General features: G+C 38.5%; 1 protein-coding gene across 1 annotated transcript; it reads right to left on the bottom strand.

The window, feature by feature from the left end:
- Nucleotides 1-146: 146 nt before the first annotated feature.
- On the bottom strand, nt 147-17,518 carry LOC135474785 (cell death protein 3-like). Its single transcript, XM_064754382.1, has 9 exons — nt 17,479-17,518; nt 15,029-15,180; nt 13,593-13,854; nt 10,835-10,932; nt 9,446-9,634; nt 7,745-7,961; nt 5,247-5,405; nt 3,795-3,904; nt 147-3,280 (listed from the first exon to the last, which is right to left on the bottom strand). Exons 2-9 carry the CDS (start codon nt 15,176-15,178, stop codon nt 3,149-3,151), a joined length of 1,317 nt encoding a protein of 438 aa, XP_064610452.1. The 5' UTR covers nt 15,179-15,180; nt 17,479-17,518; the 3' UTR covers nt 147-3,148.
- Between the last annotated feature and the right edge of the window lie 2,623 nt (nt 17,519-20,141).

Below are 20,141 nucleotides of genomic sequence, written 5' to 3'. Positions count from 1 at the left end.
AAGTAATGAATCTTTATACACAGTGATTTATTTCTTTTGTTTGATTGGTGTTTTCACCTTGCTCAAGAATATTTCGCTTATAGGATGACGGCCAGCATTATGGTGGGAGGAAACCGGGTATATACAGTAAAACAAATGAATGTTGTGTCAGAGTGTTTTGCTGTCTGTCCAGAAAATTTGATTGGAACATTGATTGATTGATTAGTGTTTAGTACTGTATTCAAGAATTTTTCACCTGTACGACACTGGTCAGGTTTATGAGTAGAGGAAACTAGAGTGGACCACTGACCTTTACAAGGTATTTGATTTATTTATTTCTTTGATTGGTCTTTCATGCTGTACTCAAGAATACTAAGGGAGCCCCTTAGGTATTTGACAATCCTGCGGTCTAAAAGCTGCGGCCAAAGTAACAGAAGCACGCAAATTCATTAGTCAAGGGACTAATAGTGGCACAGAGCCAGTGATTAGGACCATCTGAGCCAGTGAGGCCCCTTCTGGAACACTGAATGTATCCTTGGTTATTAACTTAGCACCAAACAGTGTTCAAAGATGAGACGTGTCATATCTATTCATCTCGCAAAGATGTTCTATCGAATGAACAGACACTTCGGGCTATCAACCAATCAAAACCCTGGAGAGCTAGGGGGGACAGTTCCTCCTCAATACTGGTTTAAATACTCAATAACATACTCTCGCAACTGATTACATGCCTCTGACTGTGACAAATTATTGAATGACTGACACAATGGTAATTGGATTTAATACTATGTACATGATTAATGAAATGTAATTACATGCTCAGAGGTATAGAACTTCTCACCTTTTTCCAACATCCCACGCACATTACAAAGACAGATAGCTAATCAGCAACTACAGTGTAACTGACAATGAGGAAATCTTACTCGGATCACATGCTTTAATTCTTCAACCTTTTCGATGTTTGCAAGATGATAATTCGAACATATTCTGAAGACATCATTCTGTGTACACTGATAAAATTATACTTTTTGTCTCCAAAATCAGATTAAAAATGAGCATAAATTGCCCTGAAAGTTGCCCTTTTCATATCCGAAAGGGGCTGAACAATTAAGGTACCCTATAAAAGCTGGTTTTCAAAAAGGTGGTTTCAGTCAAATGACATTCATGTACACTGTGGTACCCCTTTGTACCTGGCTTGCATTGATGTTTAAGATGCTGCCTCACTGATATGATCCATAAACACACACTGAACACCCTTCCCATGTATACTGGCATGGTTTCATAAGTGTTTGGGTTTAACATCGTACTCAACAATTTTTCAGTCAATGACGACGAAGGAATCCGTGGGGTGTACGTAATGTGCCTCCTTGTCGCAGAACGGATTTCCACCGCACTTTTATATAGTGCTGCTTCACTGAGACGACTTACCGAAGGCAAGTAAGCCGCCCGCCTGAGCCATTATACTGATACGGATCAACCAGTCGCTGCACTATCCTCTTCATGCTGAACGCCAAGCGAGGAAGTTACAACTTCCTCTTTTAAAGTCTTAGGTGTGACTCGATCCAGGATTGATCCTGGATCTACCACTCCCGAAACGGATGCTCTACCAACTGTGCTATTCAATCCGGTTGTCACTTTTCAAATGGCATCCAAAACTTCATCACAAATATGTTGTGAGTGGTTAACACATCTGAGACACAAAACGTCAAGATTTGACACTCTTGTAAGACACCTTTGTGGTAAATTAACATCATATTTACACAAAATTAAAAAGAGATTTATAATGCTGTAAATAAAAGATATGTACCTACAAGTAGGACAAATCCCACAGTCATACAAAAACATTTATTTATGTTTTTGACTGCTGTTAAATACGTGGAGGAAACAGAAGTTCCCGTGGGTATTTAACCACCCACCACTGACAAGTTTATACTGACGAACTTTCCCATGTGGGATATGTGTGCACGCCATAGTCAATTTGGTGGAAGACAAGTGGTCTTCAACAACTGTTAAGACTACCACATGTCACGGCCATTGCTGACCCCTTATTGTCATGAACGTTCCACAAACATCGAGACCTGAAGAAGCTACAAATCACAGACCATGGCTGGGCTTGAACCCACGCCTCATGTGTGCTATCTATTGAAAAGCACCTTGACCATTGCCAATTGCCTTGTACAGGAATACACATATGTCCATATATGTCATCATGTATATAAAAGTGAGCAAAAATTTAAGAAATAATAATTTACAGAAAAGCATAAAAAAATATATGTAGATATACTAGTACAACAAGAACACACAATTGGAATTGCGCAGAAAATCTTTTCTGAGATACACTTGAGAGATAATTTACATCAAGTTTGTATCAATTCTACACTGGCATGTGCATTCTGCATACCATTCAACAATACTGAAATCTGACCAATTGAATGTAATATAGAATTCACAGGCATTGTGTGAGACTATTAAAAACTACTTAAGTAAAAATAAAAATGTGTCATTTAAAACTTAGAATATAGTAATTCATTTTGCATGTCAACCAAATCTTTATTTCAACACTGATGGTATTATACTTTGTCAAATTACCAAAAAATGATTCTATTCTCGTTAGCAAAAGAAGTGTGCAGCTGCAAAAGTGGGCTTTTTTTGTTTTAAACTTTCAGGAATTGATGTGTGATGTTTTACAGAGAGACAAATGTACAGGCACAATTTGGAAATTTATACAGATCCATGTACCAGTATATGTTCAGCTTGAAACCAATATGTTTGAAGTAGGGCAAAGAATTAAGTTCAGGTTTACCTATTCTCATAAGAAAAAATATTTTTAAACATAAACATCAAAACCTTTATTGAAAGTCAACCTTTAAGCACACTGTTAATCCTAAATCTAACACTACTCAAAAGCACATCACATGACATGACTATCTTGCTGCCTAATTATGACAACTCCCATGATTATGTGAGTGATGTTTTGGGTATGACAGATATTAAAGGACTTATGAAGTAGGCCTATAAATCTAATATTGTGCTTGTCAATGGTCAGTGGTTAAGCCAGAACACAGTTTGCAATACAAAATTGAAAAAAAAAAAAAAAGTTGAAAACAGTTTTAAAGCTTGAACACAAAGCAGTCCGATAATCCAATTGATCACCAGAAAGGACATAATGTCAAAAAAACTCATCACTGCCTTCACCTAAGCCAGGGAAGAAATAGAAGTCCTTTCTCAGTGTATCTCTCTTTTCAGCTGCCTGTTTGTATCCTCCCTTCTGAGTGGCATTTTGACCCACCATACGATTGGTCTAGAAAGATAAATAAAGTATAAACATTAAAAAAAAGACTGCAGGTGAACGATCAAACAAATAAATGTAAGTGATCACATTTCATATTAATGTACACTTCGGATTTATTTCTTTATTTGATTGGTGTTTTACGCTGTAGTCGAGAACATTTCACTTATACATTGCCGGCCAGCATTATGGTAGAAGGAAACTATGCTGGGGAAACCCTTCACAATCCTTTAATAGGTTTCAGGCAGACCTGCTTCCAATGTACAACCGCAGAGAAAGACAGCAAGAGCTGGAGTAGAGCTCACAGCGGGCTGGGGTTGAACCAAAGCAAAAGATGAGCAAAGATAGGCTTGTATATTCTAGTTTTAGCCTGGAATAGCCAGTTTGTACCAAGCTAATAACAGTACGTGCAAAAAAAAAACACAAAAAAAAAAAAACAAACAAACAAGCATGCACACTCTGCAGTGTCACAAATATATCAGGACTGAAATTTATGTCAATAATTTAGAAAATCCTCAGTGCTTACCAAAGTGAGTATTTTCTGTAAATCATACTTGTGGGCATGATTCTTAAGCATGTAAACCAGCGATTGTATAAACCAAGACCCATGCTCTATGTTCCTCCAAGAGACATAACCTGTAATAAAACAAGCAAATTCAGATAATATATATTCCACACTAAATCTGCTAAAAAGATGCATGGATCAAGCTTGTTTTCATGCTTGATCTGAGAGGTCATGAAATTAATCTACACACAGAACTGTATCAAAACCAGACAACGGTTAAGCAGTTATGGCACAAAAACCAAACACTAATTAGAAGGAAGGAAAACTGTTAAATATGCACTACTTCTACATGGAACTGGATGGTTTTAGAAAATGATCTGTTTCACAAAAAAGCTGTTCAAAAAATTATGGAAATTGGGCTACTTTTCGAGAAGTTATTGCACAGAGATGAATGTGTGACAGACAGACAGACAGACTAAAAGTAATATACAGCTGTATTGCTCAGTTAATGAGACAGCATGGGATAAAAACAGATGTGTGCACTATACCTATCTTCAGTACGTGCATTGTCAGTTTTTAGTCAATTGGCCCTGAAGCATTATAACAAATTATAACAAAAACGAAACATTTTGGTAGTACATGTACTTGCTATTTGTTGGAAATTTAAGCAATGCTTCAAAAGTATGCAGTAAAGTTCATCGTACTCGGTTACGTGTATGGTCCATCACCAAGACACCAACAGCGCCATCTGGATGTTTTCTAAGGAAAGATAACTCGGTGATATAGGCAATAACATGTAGGCCCACTCACTGATACATGAATAGATTAAGTACTACATTGCATATCACTGAGTTATCCTTTTTAAAACAACATCCAGATCTTGGTCATGGGCCATAACCGAATACTGTTTCCTAGAAGGCAGACATTCTTAAGAAAACACTCATTGGACAATCATGAAATAATGTATGGTTTACCACTGGCTGCTGCCGTGATAATGAGCTATAGAGGGGAGTGAAGTATCCAGCTGACCATTATGGCAGGTAATAGCTATGTGAAAGTCAACAAACATACGAAAAGGCCAAAACTTCAATCTTCATCCATAACTTGTCTCAATAACGTTGTGTAAGTAGCTGTTCAATGTTGAAAAAAAAGGTCTGTAATGCTGTTTCATGGGTAAGGGATAAAAATAAAGTCCTGCTCAGCTCAGCTCAGCTCACACCAAAACCAAAATCGCTGGAAACATATAGAGGTTTTGACACGATTAATTTACTGCGTGGTGAAACTGATTTCAAGACTTTAAAACGTGTAAGAGATATTGTGTTCACACAACTAGATTTACAAAGTGATGGATGCACAGACGGAGGAACTGATGTCACTCACAGTAAAATAATACCAAGGGCTATTCTGGATGCAGGGTAAAAAACTACATGTGACAATTTCATCTGAGAAGTCATGCATACAGTTTAAAGTTACCTGCCGTGGTTGCCGTGGCAACTAGCATGTCTGCTTTTGTTGCTACATCAGCACTGGAATCTGAAGCTTCTCTTGGTAGATGTAGGTCTTTGAACTGTTCCTCTAATTCAGCTACGTTTTCTTCTGGAGTTGGAGACTGTTTGGTGTCATCCTTCTTTGCTGCGTGACAAACAAGGTGTAAGGATTATGACTTACTGATTTCCATGGTTTATGGACTAAGCATTCACCATGGCATTACCTAACTGAGAATTTTTTTTGCTCATTACACCTGGAGAATATTTTTCTTATTTCATGACCAGCTGCCAGCTTTATAGGTGGCACAGGTATACTCTGATACTGAAACATTCTCAAATCTTTGACCACCTCAGAAATGCCCTTAAAGCAGTCTGTCCCCTTTACTTCCAGGCCCTCAAAAGCTTAACTTTCAAGCCATGTATGAGAGTCCATTAAATAGGACCTACAAAAAGGTTAGCCTTCCATCTGATTTTGTACATTTACACACAATTTCTTAAACTAGACAGCTAAAAAAAAGCTTAACTTTCAATCCATGTATAAGAGCCCGATATACAGGAGCTAAAAAAAAAAAAAAGCTGAACTGACCACCAACACTTTTCTCTTCTCTCACAAAACCTCTCATAATTCGTACAGGTGAGCTATGAAAATTTACAATAAGCCATGTGTTTCAACAATCAGATCACGACAACAGTGGTGTACCGTGTGTACTGTAAGATCTCAAAATGTGAATGTGGCTAACTGGGATCCAGGACTATTAGTGTTGAAAAAATGAAAAAACCACAAAGGGGCATAACTCTGCAAAAGTCTTTCACTAGGCCTCTGAGCCACACATACACTACAGCTGGATCCAGACCATTAACCCTACACCCATTGTGGCCAGGGGATACTCTGATGGTCAGCCCATGGTCAGTGTACGATACGCTGACCATACACCTTCATTCGTGTACCATGACGCGATCCTCTGGCCATCATATGCAGATCGTCAGTGAACCGTCGGCCCATGATCATCAAATGTTTTAACAGTAAATACAGACCGATTTCCTGTAAACCATCATGCCTCTTATGAACACTGTGATGGCTCGCAGCATATCTACAAAATTCAAGTTTCAGCGTCTTACTGTCTGGGAGCCCTAATGGTTTTGGTCTCTTGAGAACAGGGGATTCAAGATTGTACCAGGTATCACCAGTACACAATATTTTGCATACGACATAAATTACTTCAATAATTATTAAATAACAAGCCTACTTACAGAAACTTATCGCAGATTTATGTGCCCACAAATATACGTATATGCAACACACAGCTTTATCTGAAGTTCAATCTGTACATGACAGCTCTATACAACAGTGACAGAATTTGGAAATGGACTCAAATATTTGGCTTATCAGTTGGTAAATTTAACACTTTCAAATTGGACACAAAATTACACAGGAATATTTGACTTTGGTGTGTGTGATGTTTTGTCATCCTGCATGCTTATATACAACAAAAGGCTCTTTCAAAAACCTATGCTGAAAATGTATATCTAAGGAATCTATTATCTATATAACTGATACATCACCCAAGGCCTACAATCTATAAAATTCAAACCCGTGCCATGTATATAGGTCTGCATGTTAATGTGTTCTTAATTGAGTCCCTAAATTGTATCCACATTTTGCAATTGTCGATCCTGCCGTTTTACTAATTTTTATAAGAACAAAAACATGTTTATTATTATGTAGCCTTTATACACTTGTACATTAATGAGTAAACACATACGGTATAGGCCCTAGGATAAATATGAATCCTAAATGTTGTAAGCAATACAATGTGTTACACACTTTGGGAATGTCCTCTACCCATCACTGTATAAATTACGAAAATACACCAAAACAAATAAAAATCTGAACCAGAGATTTCTGGTACCTGTAAAAAAATCAATTAGCGCAATTCTAATCCAGTCTTTGCTGTTACTTTAGATTTGCCCAAATGGTTACCTTTCACGAAATATCAGCCTCATCTGAGCAAATGTTACGTATAAAATCCATAGTAAAGTTCCAAAGAGTTTTACAGCGCAAGCCGCATTATCACTTTAGAATTATTTTAACAATTTGAATAGTACAAGGTATGAGCTTGGCATTTGAGGCTTGAAACTTGATCACGAGAATAATAAAAGGCCTACAGTATATGTCCCATGTTGTTACATCAAACTGGCCAGTTAGTGAACGTCGTAAAATGATACGCTGACCTACGTGCCAACATGCATGGACTGTCGGAGGACCGTGGGCCGACTCTTAGCAGATGGTAAGCAGAGGATGATGGCATGTTTAATCACAGTCTGGCCAGGGTCGGCCTATGGTGGGCGTATAATGCATGAACCATGAGACCACAATGGGCAACACAGCTGTACTGTAACTGCAGCCATCTCATGTTTTAAAGCCTTAAGCCAAGTAGGCCTGTACACTAAAATGTAATAATAACTACAAAGATTTCCACTTACTGCCTTGACAAGCCTGAATGAAGAATAGTTTGGGTTTGCCTAGTAAAGCTCTGCACATTTTCCCATCAAATTGTTTATAGATATCTTCTAATGATACTGGAACGCCATCAGTTCCATACACGCTTCCAACATTGCCATGGGACAGAATGAAACACATAAAGCCCTCGTCTGTCCGCTTTCGATCTGCAGCCTCTTCTTTCAAAGTTTTCAGAATTCTCTGTCATTAAAAATACACATGAAAGTTGAAAGAAAACATGATGAACTATGATTATTTTTCCATGCGTATATATATATATATATATATATATATATATATATATATATATATATACAGTAATACATTTATTAACTTGTTTCACATAATCAGGAATTTTTCACTTGTAACAATGGTGGTAAGTCTGCTGGGAGGGGAAAGAGAAGACCTGGGGTAACCATAGACCTCGGAGAAGAACAGGTGTGACAAACATGCATACACGCCACCCTAGTGCAGGGTAAATGGGCTTCAACAAGCCACACAAGCTGACTGAGTGCTTAATTACTGTCACCAAAGCCCCATGAACAGTCACATTGGCTGGAGGAATCCATAAATTTCCTGTCCAACCCTGGGTATGACTCTGCACTTCAGGTGTCCTACTAACAGAAAGACAAGCGTCTTAACCACTACCCTAATTCCTAAACCTTTTCACATTTGAAAGAGCAACTTTCAGTGCAATTTATGCTTTTAATTTGATTTTGAAGACAAAACTACACTGGTTGGATTGGACAATTTCCAGGCTATCATTTTAGCAGTGTACATAGAATAATGCTCTCAGACTCTGCCTGAATAAACATGTGAAAAAGGCAGAACAATTACAATAAACCACAGCCCACTCCCCCCAAATTTGGTATAGCACAAGTAGACTACTTGTATATATGTATGTATGTTTAGGGTTCCACGTCATATTTCAAAATTTGACAAATACAAGAAGTGATTTATAGGTGTATATACATATATTCATATATACTGTGTCTCCTTGTGGCAGGACATGTCCATGCTGCCACTGAAGTATTAGGTTAAAGACACCAGACATGACACCCCACCCTTTCACATCATACTGGCGACAGGCCAACTAACGAGTCCTGTTTCCTTCCTCTAATCTCTCAGCGCTGAGAGCCAAGCAAGGCAGCAACAAGTACCATTTTTAAAATCTTTGGTATGACTTGACCCTAGAATTGGTTTAATCCTAGGACTTTGAGTGAGTGAGTGCTTCAGGTTTGATGTCGTGCTTAACAATTTTTCAGTCATATGACGACGAAGGAGTCCTTAGAGTGCATGTAATGTGCCTCCTTGTTGCAGGGTGGATTTCCACTGCTCTTTTATCTAGTGCTGCTTTACTTACATGCCATCCCGCCCCTGCCATTATACTGACACGAGTCAACCAGTTGTTGCACTATTCCCTTATTGCTGAACCCTAAGCCGGGAAATTGCAACTTCCTCTTTTAAGGTTTTAGGTGTGACCCGACTGAGGATTCACCCTGGATTTACCACTCCCGAAGCGCACTCTCTATCCTACGACTTTGAGGCAGAAGCACTAACCACTTGGCCAGAAAAGCAGTTAGTCTACTTGTACTGTAGTACTGGTATTTACAACAACTTTTCTGTCACTGTAGTATGAGGCAATAGTTACCTCCATTTACAAAAGCATCACATTTTTAACTTACCAGTCCTGTTAATTCAGGTTCTGTTCTTATGTGTCTAAACCCCATTTGTCTGAACACCATATCCAGGCTGGTAGCGTCAATATTGGTCCCATCACGCGTGTCCAGGGCTTCATTCGTATCCTTGGCGTTTTCAAACTTTTCATTGTTGATAATGAGAATTCTCATTGACTTGGATTTCATGCAATATACCTGAAATAAAAGGATAATACGCATAGTTACAAATATGTTTGATCATGTATCCTGGACTGCCATACTGAGTGAGATCTATATATACCATGCACATGTCAGTATATACTTTTCCATGCCTCTTGACAAGCAATGTATAAAATGGTTTGTAATTCAGTCTGTATGTACCCTAAATGACCTCAAATTTCCCCCCACAAAAGTGCATTTTTACAGATAAATAATTGTCTCAAAATATTATTTTTGGGGCTGAAACTTATAATTTTCTAGCAGAATATCATACCATGATCTAAGCAAACCTCAAAACATCTTCCTAAAATCAATACAACTCTCAGAATCCGGAAAAATGGGCAAGTTAGTCATGGGCCAAATTCATGCTCATTTCGGGCAGTCCACAAATTTGAAAAAGAAGACAAAAGAAAAAATGGAATAGAAATACACAAAGAGCAATGGATACTAAATAAACCAGATTTCTGACAAAACTATAACCGGAATGTCTGAAATACCCTGTTCTCTAGTTACATGTGAAACAAGACTTCTGGTGAACACAACATACACCCCCACAAATGCATCTGTTTGAACTGTATATTAAGAAAAAAATACCAGCAGCATTGTGGGGAGTATAACCTCCAAGGGGAATCTTCAGCACAAGTGGACAAAAGTGTCCCCCTTAAATCCAAATTTTATGGGGAAAACAATCTGAGTTGTAGGCCAGACACGAAGTCATTTCTATTTATGTAGAATATATAAGAAAAATGGTTATGAAAAAGGCCAAAAATAGACAAATGTTAACCGTGACCTGTGTATGTATCCACCAAAAATTAAAACCCTATGCAGAAAACTGTTGGAGTTACAGTTCGGACATGAATACGGACAGGCAGACAGAGAGAAAAAATTGCTATAACATAATATGCTCCGCCTAATGGTACAGGGTGTATAGAACTCATTAATCATCACTTCAGCATCGAGCCAGCACCCTGTGGCAGACAACAGAGGCAGATGGTTCAACTTCAATGATTTTTTTTTAAGTGGAACAGGTTAAAATTGCGTTTTGCTTTTTTGCCAGTTTACGGACTAAGTTTATAGCATAAATATTGTGTGTAGGGAATAATTCTTGTGAAAATAAAGGCGTTGGAGATCTCTTTTGAGATTTGTCCAATTAACATTCTCCATGAACTGTACAAAAGATAAACAGAGCATACTCACATTATCATCATCCATAAACTTCTTTTTCATATCAACATCATCTGGACGACATTTTTTCACCTTTACATCAAGTGGTGAAGCTGTAACATCTGGCCAAACTGAAACCAACAAATGATCACTTGCGAGTGGCAGATCACATGCTCACAAACAAAATGAAACAATCACGACGAGAATGTGGATGTCCAAATAGCCCTACAACGATAATGTGGATGTCAAAATAGCCCCACAACGATAATGTGGATGTCCAAACAGCCCCACAACAATAATGTGGATGTCCAAATAGCCCCACAACAATAATGTGGATGTCAAAATAGCCCCCACAATGATAATGTGGATGTCCAAATAGCCCCACAACAACAATGTGGATGTCCAAATAGCCCTACAACGATAATGTGGATGTCCAAATAGCCCTACAACAATAATGTGGATGTCCAAATAGCCCCACAACGAGAATGTGGATGTCCAAATAGCCCCACAACGATAATGTGGATGTGACAAATAGCCCCACAACGAGAATGTGGATGTCCAAATAGCCCCACAACAATAATGTGGATGTCCAAATAGCCCCACAACAATAATGTGGATGTCCAAATAGCCCTACAACGATAATGTGGATGTCCAAATAGCCCCACAACAATAATGTGTATGTCCAAATAGCCCCACAACGAGAATGTGGATGTCCAAATAGCCCCACAACGATAATGTGGATGTCCAAATAGCCCCACAACAACAATGTGGATGTCCAAATAGCCACACAACAATAATGTGGATGTCCAAATAGCCCCACAACAATAATGTGGATGTCCAAATAGCCCCACAATGATAATGTGGATGTCCAAATAACCCCACAACGAGAATGTGGATGTCCAAATAGCCCCACCTTTTGGCTACATGCAAACACTGTATTTCACCTTAATTTTAGCATTTTTCAAGTGACACATTTTGCTCAAGTCTGACTGATTCATCAACCATACAGTGCAACTAAGAAGTTTTTTTTAATGAGAAAAACTCAAAAGTTTATTTTTAATAAGGCCTTTATGTACTTGTGAATGTGCATTTTTATATATCAAACTTTAGGTGAAATACAGTACCAGAAAAAAGTCATTTTGATACATAACTGAAGGGGAGTAACTCTGTAAATGTTAAATATTGTCATCATGAAGGTCAAACACAACACAAATTTAGATCATATTAAAAAGGATACCACACTGGCATTAAATGTTTACAATTAATGACCATAATTAGTGTGCATATCTTGGGCATATAACTGTTGAAGCTTAGCATAAACACTTTAATGTATGTTCAAACTGTGTATATTATATTCGCAAAAACGTACATTTTCAAGATGAAAGCAAACGAGGGCCATAACATGCTATGCTATAGATGTAAGTGACATTTTCTGCAGGAGGATAACTGCCTATCTTCCAAATCTCAAGCCACCTCTCTCAGGTTAACAGAACTCACAGAATCAGAGAAGCCTACAAGCCACCCAGCCCTGGCCGTGGGATCAGGAAACAATCTTGGACTTCAAATTTCAAATCATTCAAAAATTATTATGTAAGAAAAGTTATTTCTTACATACGAAGGTCAAAATATTGATTGACAATGTAAATTCTGAGTAAGTTTTTGTAAAACAAGTTTTGAAAGCCGAGAAGATGAAGTTCAGCATTAAGAATACGGCACTGATGGACAATTCACTCCGAGTAGCCATGTTGTAGAAGCCCTTATTAACTTGGCCAATGACTAGCGCTGAAAGCGTCACATGAAACTGGCTGTCACATCAAAAATCCCATTAGTTCTCCGTTGTCAGCGTTGTTTCTTATAGTGGATATGCTGATATCGGTGCAATAAATTGGATTTTGCGATTAGTTTAAGTCTTAAACATGCATTTTGAACCACACAAGGAACTGAGAACGGCAGCCCGTGTCACAATGTGTATATGTTGAGCGGGATACTGCAGTAACTTGTCAGGGTGAGCTGGCCCTGCCTTGGGGGAGTCATTGCTTGAAGAAAAATATTGTGACTTTGCATTATTTTTCCGCAGGAATGTCAGATTTATTATGAAAATATCTTCCCTAAATCTGAATAAAAAGGTCTGTTATCAATCAGAAAGTCCAGCTATGTTCAGTAAATTCGCTGAAGTGGGTACAGTAAGCTCGGCCAAATGCTTACACCCATGCAGGACAAGGACGAGTAGGGCCGCTGAAACACGACGGTTGTCCACGAACATCGCCCTGACAGAGCATCAAACTAAAAGAAACGTCGGCCCTTTGGACACAGAACAGAGCTGATACTCTTTGGTTGGGTACGAGAGAGCTTCTAGGTTTTGTAAAGTCACTTTAATAGCTATGACATGGCAAAATGGTGTCACCAAATGAGTGATTAGGTACTGACTATTGTTTGCTATTTGTTTTGTTGATAAACAGTGTGGAATATTTTAAATATTTTTAGAACATTTCTGGAACACTACTCTATTCATTAATTCAGCTTTAATGGCTGACTTTATGTTCATTTCAATGATTGAAATTTTGATTTAAATCTAAGATCGCGTTAAAATGGTTGGGCGTGGGGCTTAAGTCAAAATATAAAGTCTTGTCACAATGCCTGAGTTTTATTGCTGATTGAAAGGTGAAATCTTGACCCTTTTTTCTTGAGATAACATATACGAGGTGGTAAAAAACTATATTTGTCAAAGTTTGACTTATGACAGAAATAGCTTTGTGGAAACGGCTCTAGGACTTCAAATTATGTTACTTACCAGGAGGGACATCTGGAGGTTCGTCATCAGTAGGGGAGGTAACAGGTGACTTGGCTACTGTTTCTTGCACAGGTCCTTTTGTGTGCGCAGGTGTACCTGTGGTTTTTATTAACGGATTACACAGGTGAGGCTCCAAAACATCTGCCAACACATCATTGTTGGTATCTCTCAATGCAAGATAGTAAAAATCAAAAGCATTGTCCCCCCTTTTAGGAATCCGGCTGTGTAGTTGTACAGCTTGTTCCCCTCGTCCACGGCATTCCTATAATAACAACAGAATAATAATACTTCTGACGTCCCAGTCAGTTCTCAGGCAAACAAAAAAAAAAAACATCCACTTTGTGTAAAACAGGTAACAGTAACTGATCAGACATGTTTTTTTTTCTTTAGCTATATATAAACTGCCGTATGGTCTCGCCCAACGTCAAACTACCATTTATAGTAAACATGAGTAAAGCACTAGTCTCTTGGAAACTTCCTCAGCCTTCAAAAGGAGTTGTTATACCAGAATTTCATGTTTTATAAGATCGCTTCAAGTGACTGAACCACAACGGATGCACAAAGAAGAAAACGTTATATTGTGAATGTACATGTATATGTATCTCAAGTTCAAGGCAAGGATTGCAAAATTTTCAAATCTATTATACCCCTTGAAAATCTGGTTGCCTGAGAAACTTTCTGCCTAGCCCATATTTAGTTTATAAATAAATGTCTAAGTATCTATGAATGGAAGCAAATGTGCCCACACTTGGATAACAACATGGTGGCAACCATGCAGGACTTTCATGCCAGTATTTAACAGGGTACATGTGTACTTTAAAAGAGTGGAGGCAATGTGTTAGAGTGAGTGAGTGCTAAGGGTTTAACGTCGTACTTAACAATTTTTCAATTTGACAAAGAAGGAGTCCTTAGAATGCATGTACGTGCAACGTGCCTCCTTATGGCAGGACAGATTTCCACTCCTCTTTTATTTAATGATGCTTCAATGAAATGACTTACCGAAGGCAAGTAAGTCGCCCCACCCAAGCCATTATGCTGATGTGGGTCAACCAGTTGTTGCACAATCTCCTTAATGCTGAATGCCAAGTGAGGAAGCTACAACTTCGTCTTTAATGGTCATGGGTGTGACTCAACCCAGGATTGACCCTGGGTCTACTGCCCACATTATACATGTTACTGTATACAGTTGAACAGGCCCATCATTAAGAATATGCTCACTAGGCATGTTAGGGGTATCCGACTGATCCCCAAAAAAGGGCTCTAATGTAAACTTTATATTAGGCTATTGCTGAAGTTTCTTTTATTTACTTCGCTCTGCTGATTTCTGAAAAAATCTCTATTTTTACCATTAAGCATGCAGAATACAATAAAATTTCACTCCAGACCTATCATATTTTTCCTGTAAGGGTTGAGTTACCCTCAACCAAGAGTCTTACCAAAATTTCATCTTTCATCGACTCATTTAGAACAAAGTTTGAATAAAGGTGAGCCACAACATCACTGACACAGGTCATATCAGTTTTGAACAACATTGTATTCCTCCGAAGAACGTCTCGACGGCTGTCATCCATACGTCTGGATGCCATCTCTGGCACAAAAAGTAAAATTGCAAGACTTGTAGATTATATGCATATTACAGACAAGAAACAAGAAAAGAATTAACACACAATTACACATACAATTAGTCACAAAGATTATTTATCTTTTTATTTATTTATTTATATTTAGCTTTTGCTATCTGCCTTTATATGTACATCATCGAAATGAAAAGTCAGTAAAAAGCCAGAAGTATCAGTTCAATACCAACGTACCACATGGATGAATATTTGTGTAGGGAATGTATGTATATTTCAATGGTACACACAATTAAATAATTAGTCCAGTGTCTGGATTCTAGTTATCTCCCCTGTTCTAACCACATCAGGGTCTAGTACCCAACATCGCTATTGCTCAACTTGTCCCTATGTTTCATTGGCTAAGATATTCTCTAGGCAGACGCGATAAATTCAAAATTATGAACTGCCACAGACAGCGAAATCGCTTGAGCACTCTCCCTTTAGAAGCATTTTTACAGAAACTGTACTAGGATAGTCGCAACTTATAAACTCCTTAACTCGATGATTCCTTAACGATGTACCCTACCCGGGCTCGACGTTTGCCCCGACGCCTTTTAATTCAGGCCAGGCGCCTCAACAACTGCGCTGAGTGTGAAGCAGAAACACTGGGGAAACCAGCTCCTTAATCATATTTTACCACATCGTCGCTGTAATTCACAAGAAACCAATGGCAAAAGCCACAAGGTACATGTATGTATCTGATAATGATATCACACAGAATTTGGCCATTCGTCATTTGTGAAGATGACAACATGGTGGCCTATTGTCTGTTCAGGCAAATGGGTGGAGATATTTCGTCCTTTGTGAATTACGTTCCCTCTAGATTTGACACAAGTGGCGGATGTGGAAACCTTCTTAAACAAAGCGGTAAACAACGACGAAAGGCGTGCTAAAAGTTATTCAGGCAGTTTTTCCTTCTTCAGATAAGGAAGAATTTAAGCAGATGAGAAATTTTCCGTATCCCTTCGGCAATACAACCATATTACCCAAACACCTTCAATTACTCTGCTTGTTTGCTTTAATTTATTTATTTGGCTAGTGTTTTATGCCATACTCAAGAATATTTCACTTATATCATGGAGGCCAGCATTATGGTGGGAGGAAACCAGGCAGAGCCTGGGGGGAAACCCACGACCATCCACAGGTTGCTGGCAGACCTTCCCACATACGCTGCGCTAGCATGCTAACCAACTAAGCAATGGAGGCACCCATCCCTGAGCAATGATCCAAGGCTGACGGCATATGTTACAATTTAATAGTAAGAAAAGATCTGGGTAATTCTGGATATGATTCTTTCTGAGGATCTCAACAAGACATTTAAGTTTGAAGCATTTGGAACATGTGCAGTTGTTGAATCTGCTTCCTGGATGTATGTCCACACAGTTGTTTTCGAATAGTGCTTGAATAAAATATGTACTACCAGTGACTGTTGTGGATGCATTTATTTAAAGAAATCTAACTCCGGTCAGAGTTACATATTTGCAACCAGATGAAACATGGTAATAAAATATTATGCTGAATTGACATTTCACAAGTCCCACTAGTTCACACAGATATGGACCAGACTGGATTGGGGCTCTCTCGCAGTCATGCATTTAGAAGATGTGACTTTTTTACGGTAGCTGCTAACTGCATCAATGCGCCGACAAACCCGGCTGTGCGAGATGTATATTCAGTCTAACAAGTAGCGTAAAATCTCACCAATCAGCTGCTTTAGTTTGCCAGAGACCACATATTGTCTATATCAGCGTGAACTCTCTGACTCGGTTTATTGATATAAAATTTGTGTTTCATGACTTCAAACTTAAATTCAACAAGAAATGATTTTTTTCAAATGAAATGATTTCAAATAAACCCGAAGAAAACGAATGAAAAGAATGAAGAAGCTGGAAAATGTCAGTTGTTTCCTGATAAACATGACATCACTTCCTGCCAGGTTCTCTGTGCGTGGTATATTTACTGTTGGCACTATTACAATGTGAGTATTTGGTGCGGATCAGACACTAAATGTGCGAGTAGTATTTGTGATCTGTAGGTAAACGAAACGGTCTAAACATCTCCAAGACAACATGCATGTAGGTGACGAAAATTAGAGTTTTCAGTGATAACACTGGCTTGGCAACATACATCCGTAACATATCAAATCGTAATCGCATTTCAGCGTTTTTATGCCGATTTGACAAACAACATTAAATATTGTACACATTCTACTTAAGAAGAACAAACAGTTCGCAGTTAGTTCCAGCGTTTTAACAGAACCCTCTTCTTACCTATCTTGTCGCCAAACGAAAGTAAAGGGAAAGTACAGAAATCTAGTCGCGTAGAATCCCGTGTTGTCTCGCGATTTCCGCCGCCCAGTCCAAAGTTACCTCCCTTGGTTCATCCCGCCTGTCTTCATAGTTTATAGTTGAGATTACATCGATAGCAAGATCAAGAGAAGCTGTAACTTAATTATTTTATATGAATTGTCAGACATCCCAATATAGAATTGTCCCCCGCATAAAACAACCAATCTAGAGACGCTTTACCGGTACCGGAAGCAAAAAATCAGACTTTCTTCCCAATTTTCATGTCATCGATTTATGAGAAATAAATTCTCCTTTCAGTCTGAAGACAAAAGAGAATAAAGAAACTACAGTCTGCTAAGACAGAGGAATTTAATTTCTCCTGACTCGACCAGTGCCCACTGAGAAACTATTATTTCTCATTTCACAACTTTGATTGGTTGACTCAGTCGAGGTTGAAGTAATTTGCCACAAATCAAAAAACAAAAAAACAAAAACAACAAAAAAACAAAAAACAAAAAAAAACATGGGTTTAATAGGGGTGTGCTTGTTGTGCAGTGCAATTGCAAAGTTCCATGCATAACTATAAGCCGCACGAATGTGGGTCAACCGATGCACCGACATACCAACAGGCCACACTGACTAGAGGGCCCTGTGGATCTATGACTATCGGCCTCAAAACAATTGGTCACGCATGTCAATTCACGAGCAAGGACAGGAACACAAAGAATTCGCCATCTTCAGCGCCTCCCGGCAGAAAATATGTGCACTTTTAACCCTTACTACCGAATATGGGAAAATACATGACCATCACGTTTAATAGGTCTATCGAATTAAGGATTATCAGGCGGATTTTTGTCTCATCTGACTCGAAAAATCATTTTTTTTGGGGGGTGGGGCGGCGGGGGGAGAAGATCGATGCGTTATGAACATGATAACCTTGAAAGGAGGCTCTCTTGTGGCATTTGGCCCTTGAGTCGACCCGGATTTTGTGACTCGGACACGTTATCCGCAACAAACATTTTTTGTTAATCATGGATTTTAGTATATACACTGTAAAATTGGATATTCCACTTATAAGCCTTTACGACGGCGAACATCATGATGGTGAGAGGAAACCGGGGAGAATCCGTAGAGAAACCCACGATCAGCAATGGCAAGGCAAGTCACCTGACAAGCTGACAGGCATGCACATGGTGTTAATCAAACATAACATTAGATCAGATCTATAATGGGCTGGTTTAATTGCAGCATGTTTGGCTGTTTAAAGAAAGTCCGTCAAAGTGCGTTTCTTATTGCATCAACTCGACTTAAAGGTATTATTCTGCCAGTATGGTGAGTATTTGAGACCACCATTTGGTATATAGTCTTTGTGTAACAATGTTATAAATGATTAGGTAACACCTGTTTAATAAACATATTTGCACTAGAATTTGGTCATTTGGTCAGCTAAAAAAAGTGTTAAACCGTCATCATATATATATATTTTTAATACATTCATAAATATTATCATAATTCAAATCAAATGCATAAGTTTATATACGAGCAAAAAAATTAGATTCACATATATTTATTAGACATGCATCACATCCTTATTTAGAATATTATTATACAAAGACGATAAATACCCACCAAACAAAAATATTTTCAAATACCAAGGTTTCCTAAAAAAAAAAATCAAAAACAGATATTACAGACCAAATTTGCAAAGTTTTGAAGTTCTTTCATGTGATTTTGGGATCAATTTTACGTTTTCTTCTTCTTTAACCTTCTCTGATCGTGAGTTTGGCAAAGTGAAAACCTATCATGCTTTTGGTGAACATATATTTATTTATTTGATTTTTTAACATCATATGCCCCAAACTGTTCCACTTATACGATGGCTGGTGCCTGATACTGGTCTTCAGTGAGGCTGAGGCTATTGCTGAGGGTCACTCAAACTTTTTTCGTGCGGGAATCTGCAAATTCCTTGTCCCTGCAGGCTGGGTTTGAGCCCACACCTCGCGTGGGTTATGTGGCGATTGAAAGACAAGCACTGCAACCACTTGGCCACGGCCCGTGTAGAGCATATATGACCTCTGCGGAATGAATGAACGAATGAATGAATGAATGAATGAAAGCTTGAGATTTAACGTACATTTTTTTACACCGCCGAAGAGCTGCCGCCACTGAAGTAGGCCTATGACGCCGAAGACACCAGGCATGACACCCCACCCAGTCAAATTACACTGACACCTGGCCAACCAGTCCTGTTTCCTTGCTCTAACTTCTCAGTGCTGAGCGACAAGAGAGGCAGCAACAAGTATCATTTTTAAAGTCTTTGAACCGGGTCAACTGACTTCGAGGCTGACGCTGTAACCATAAGACCACCGACCTCCGTGGAAGCAGGAATGTGTAATAACTTAAACGTTGCGATTAGAGTGTCAGCCTAGATATGCAGACGACGCTATCATTGTAGATGAGTCATCTAGTGAAAAGACTGTATGAATAATTTGAATGCCGAAAATCAGTACCAAAGAGTTTCGCAAGAGAAAATCAAATGTGCCTGTACCGAAATGTTTTTACCTCATGATTTTGATAGGATTTGATGGATGTCAAACAGTTGAATTCTATCTGTTTTGATTGGTGTTTTACGCCGTACTCAAGAA

Source organism: Liolophura sinensis, chromosome 9 (assembly GCF_032854445.1).
Source record: "Liolophura sinensis isolate JHLJ2023 chromosome 9, CUHK_Ljap_v2, whole genome shotgun sequence".
NCBI classification, from domain to species: domain Eukaryota; kingdom Metazoa; phylum Mollusca; class Polyplacophora; order Chitonida; family Chitonidae; genus Liolophura; species Liolophura sinensis.
This window is presented reverse-complemented; position numbering and strand designations above follow the sequence as displayed.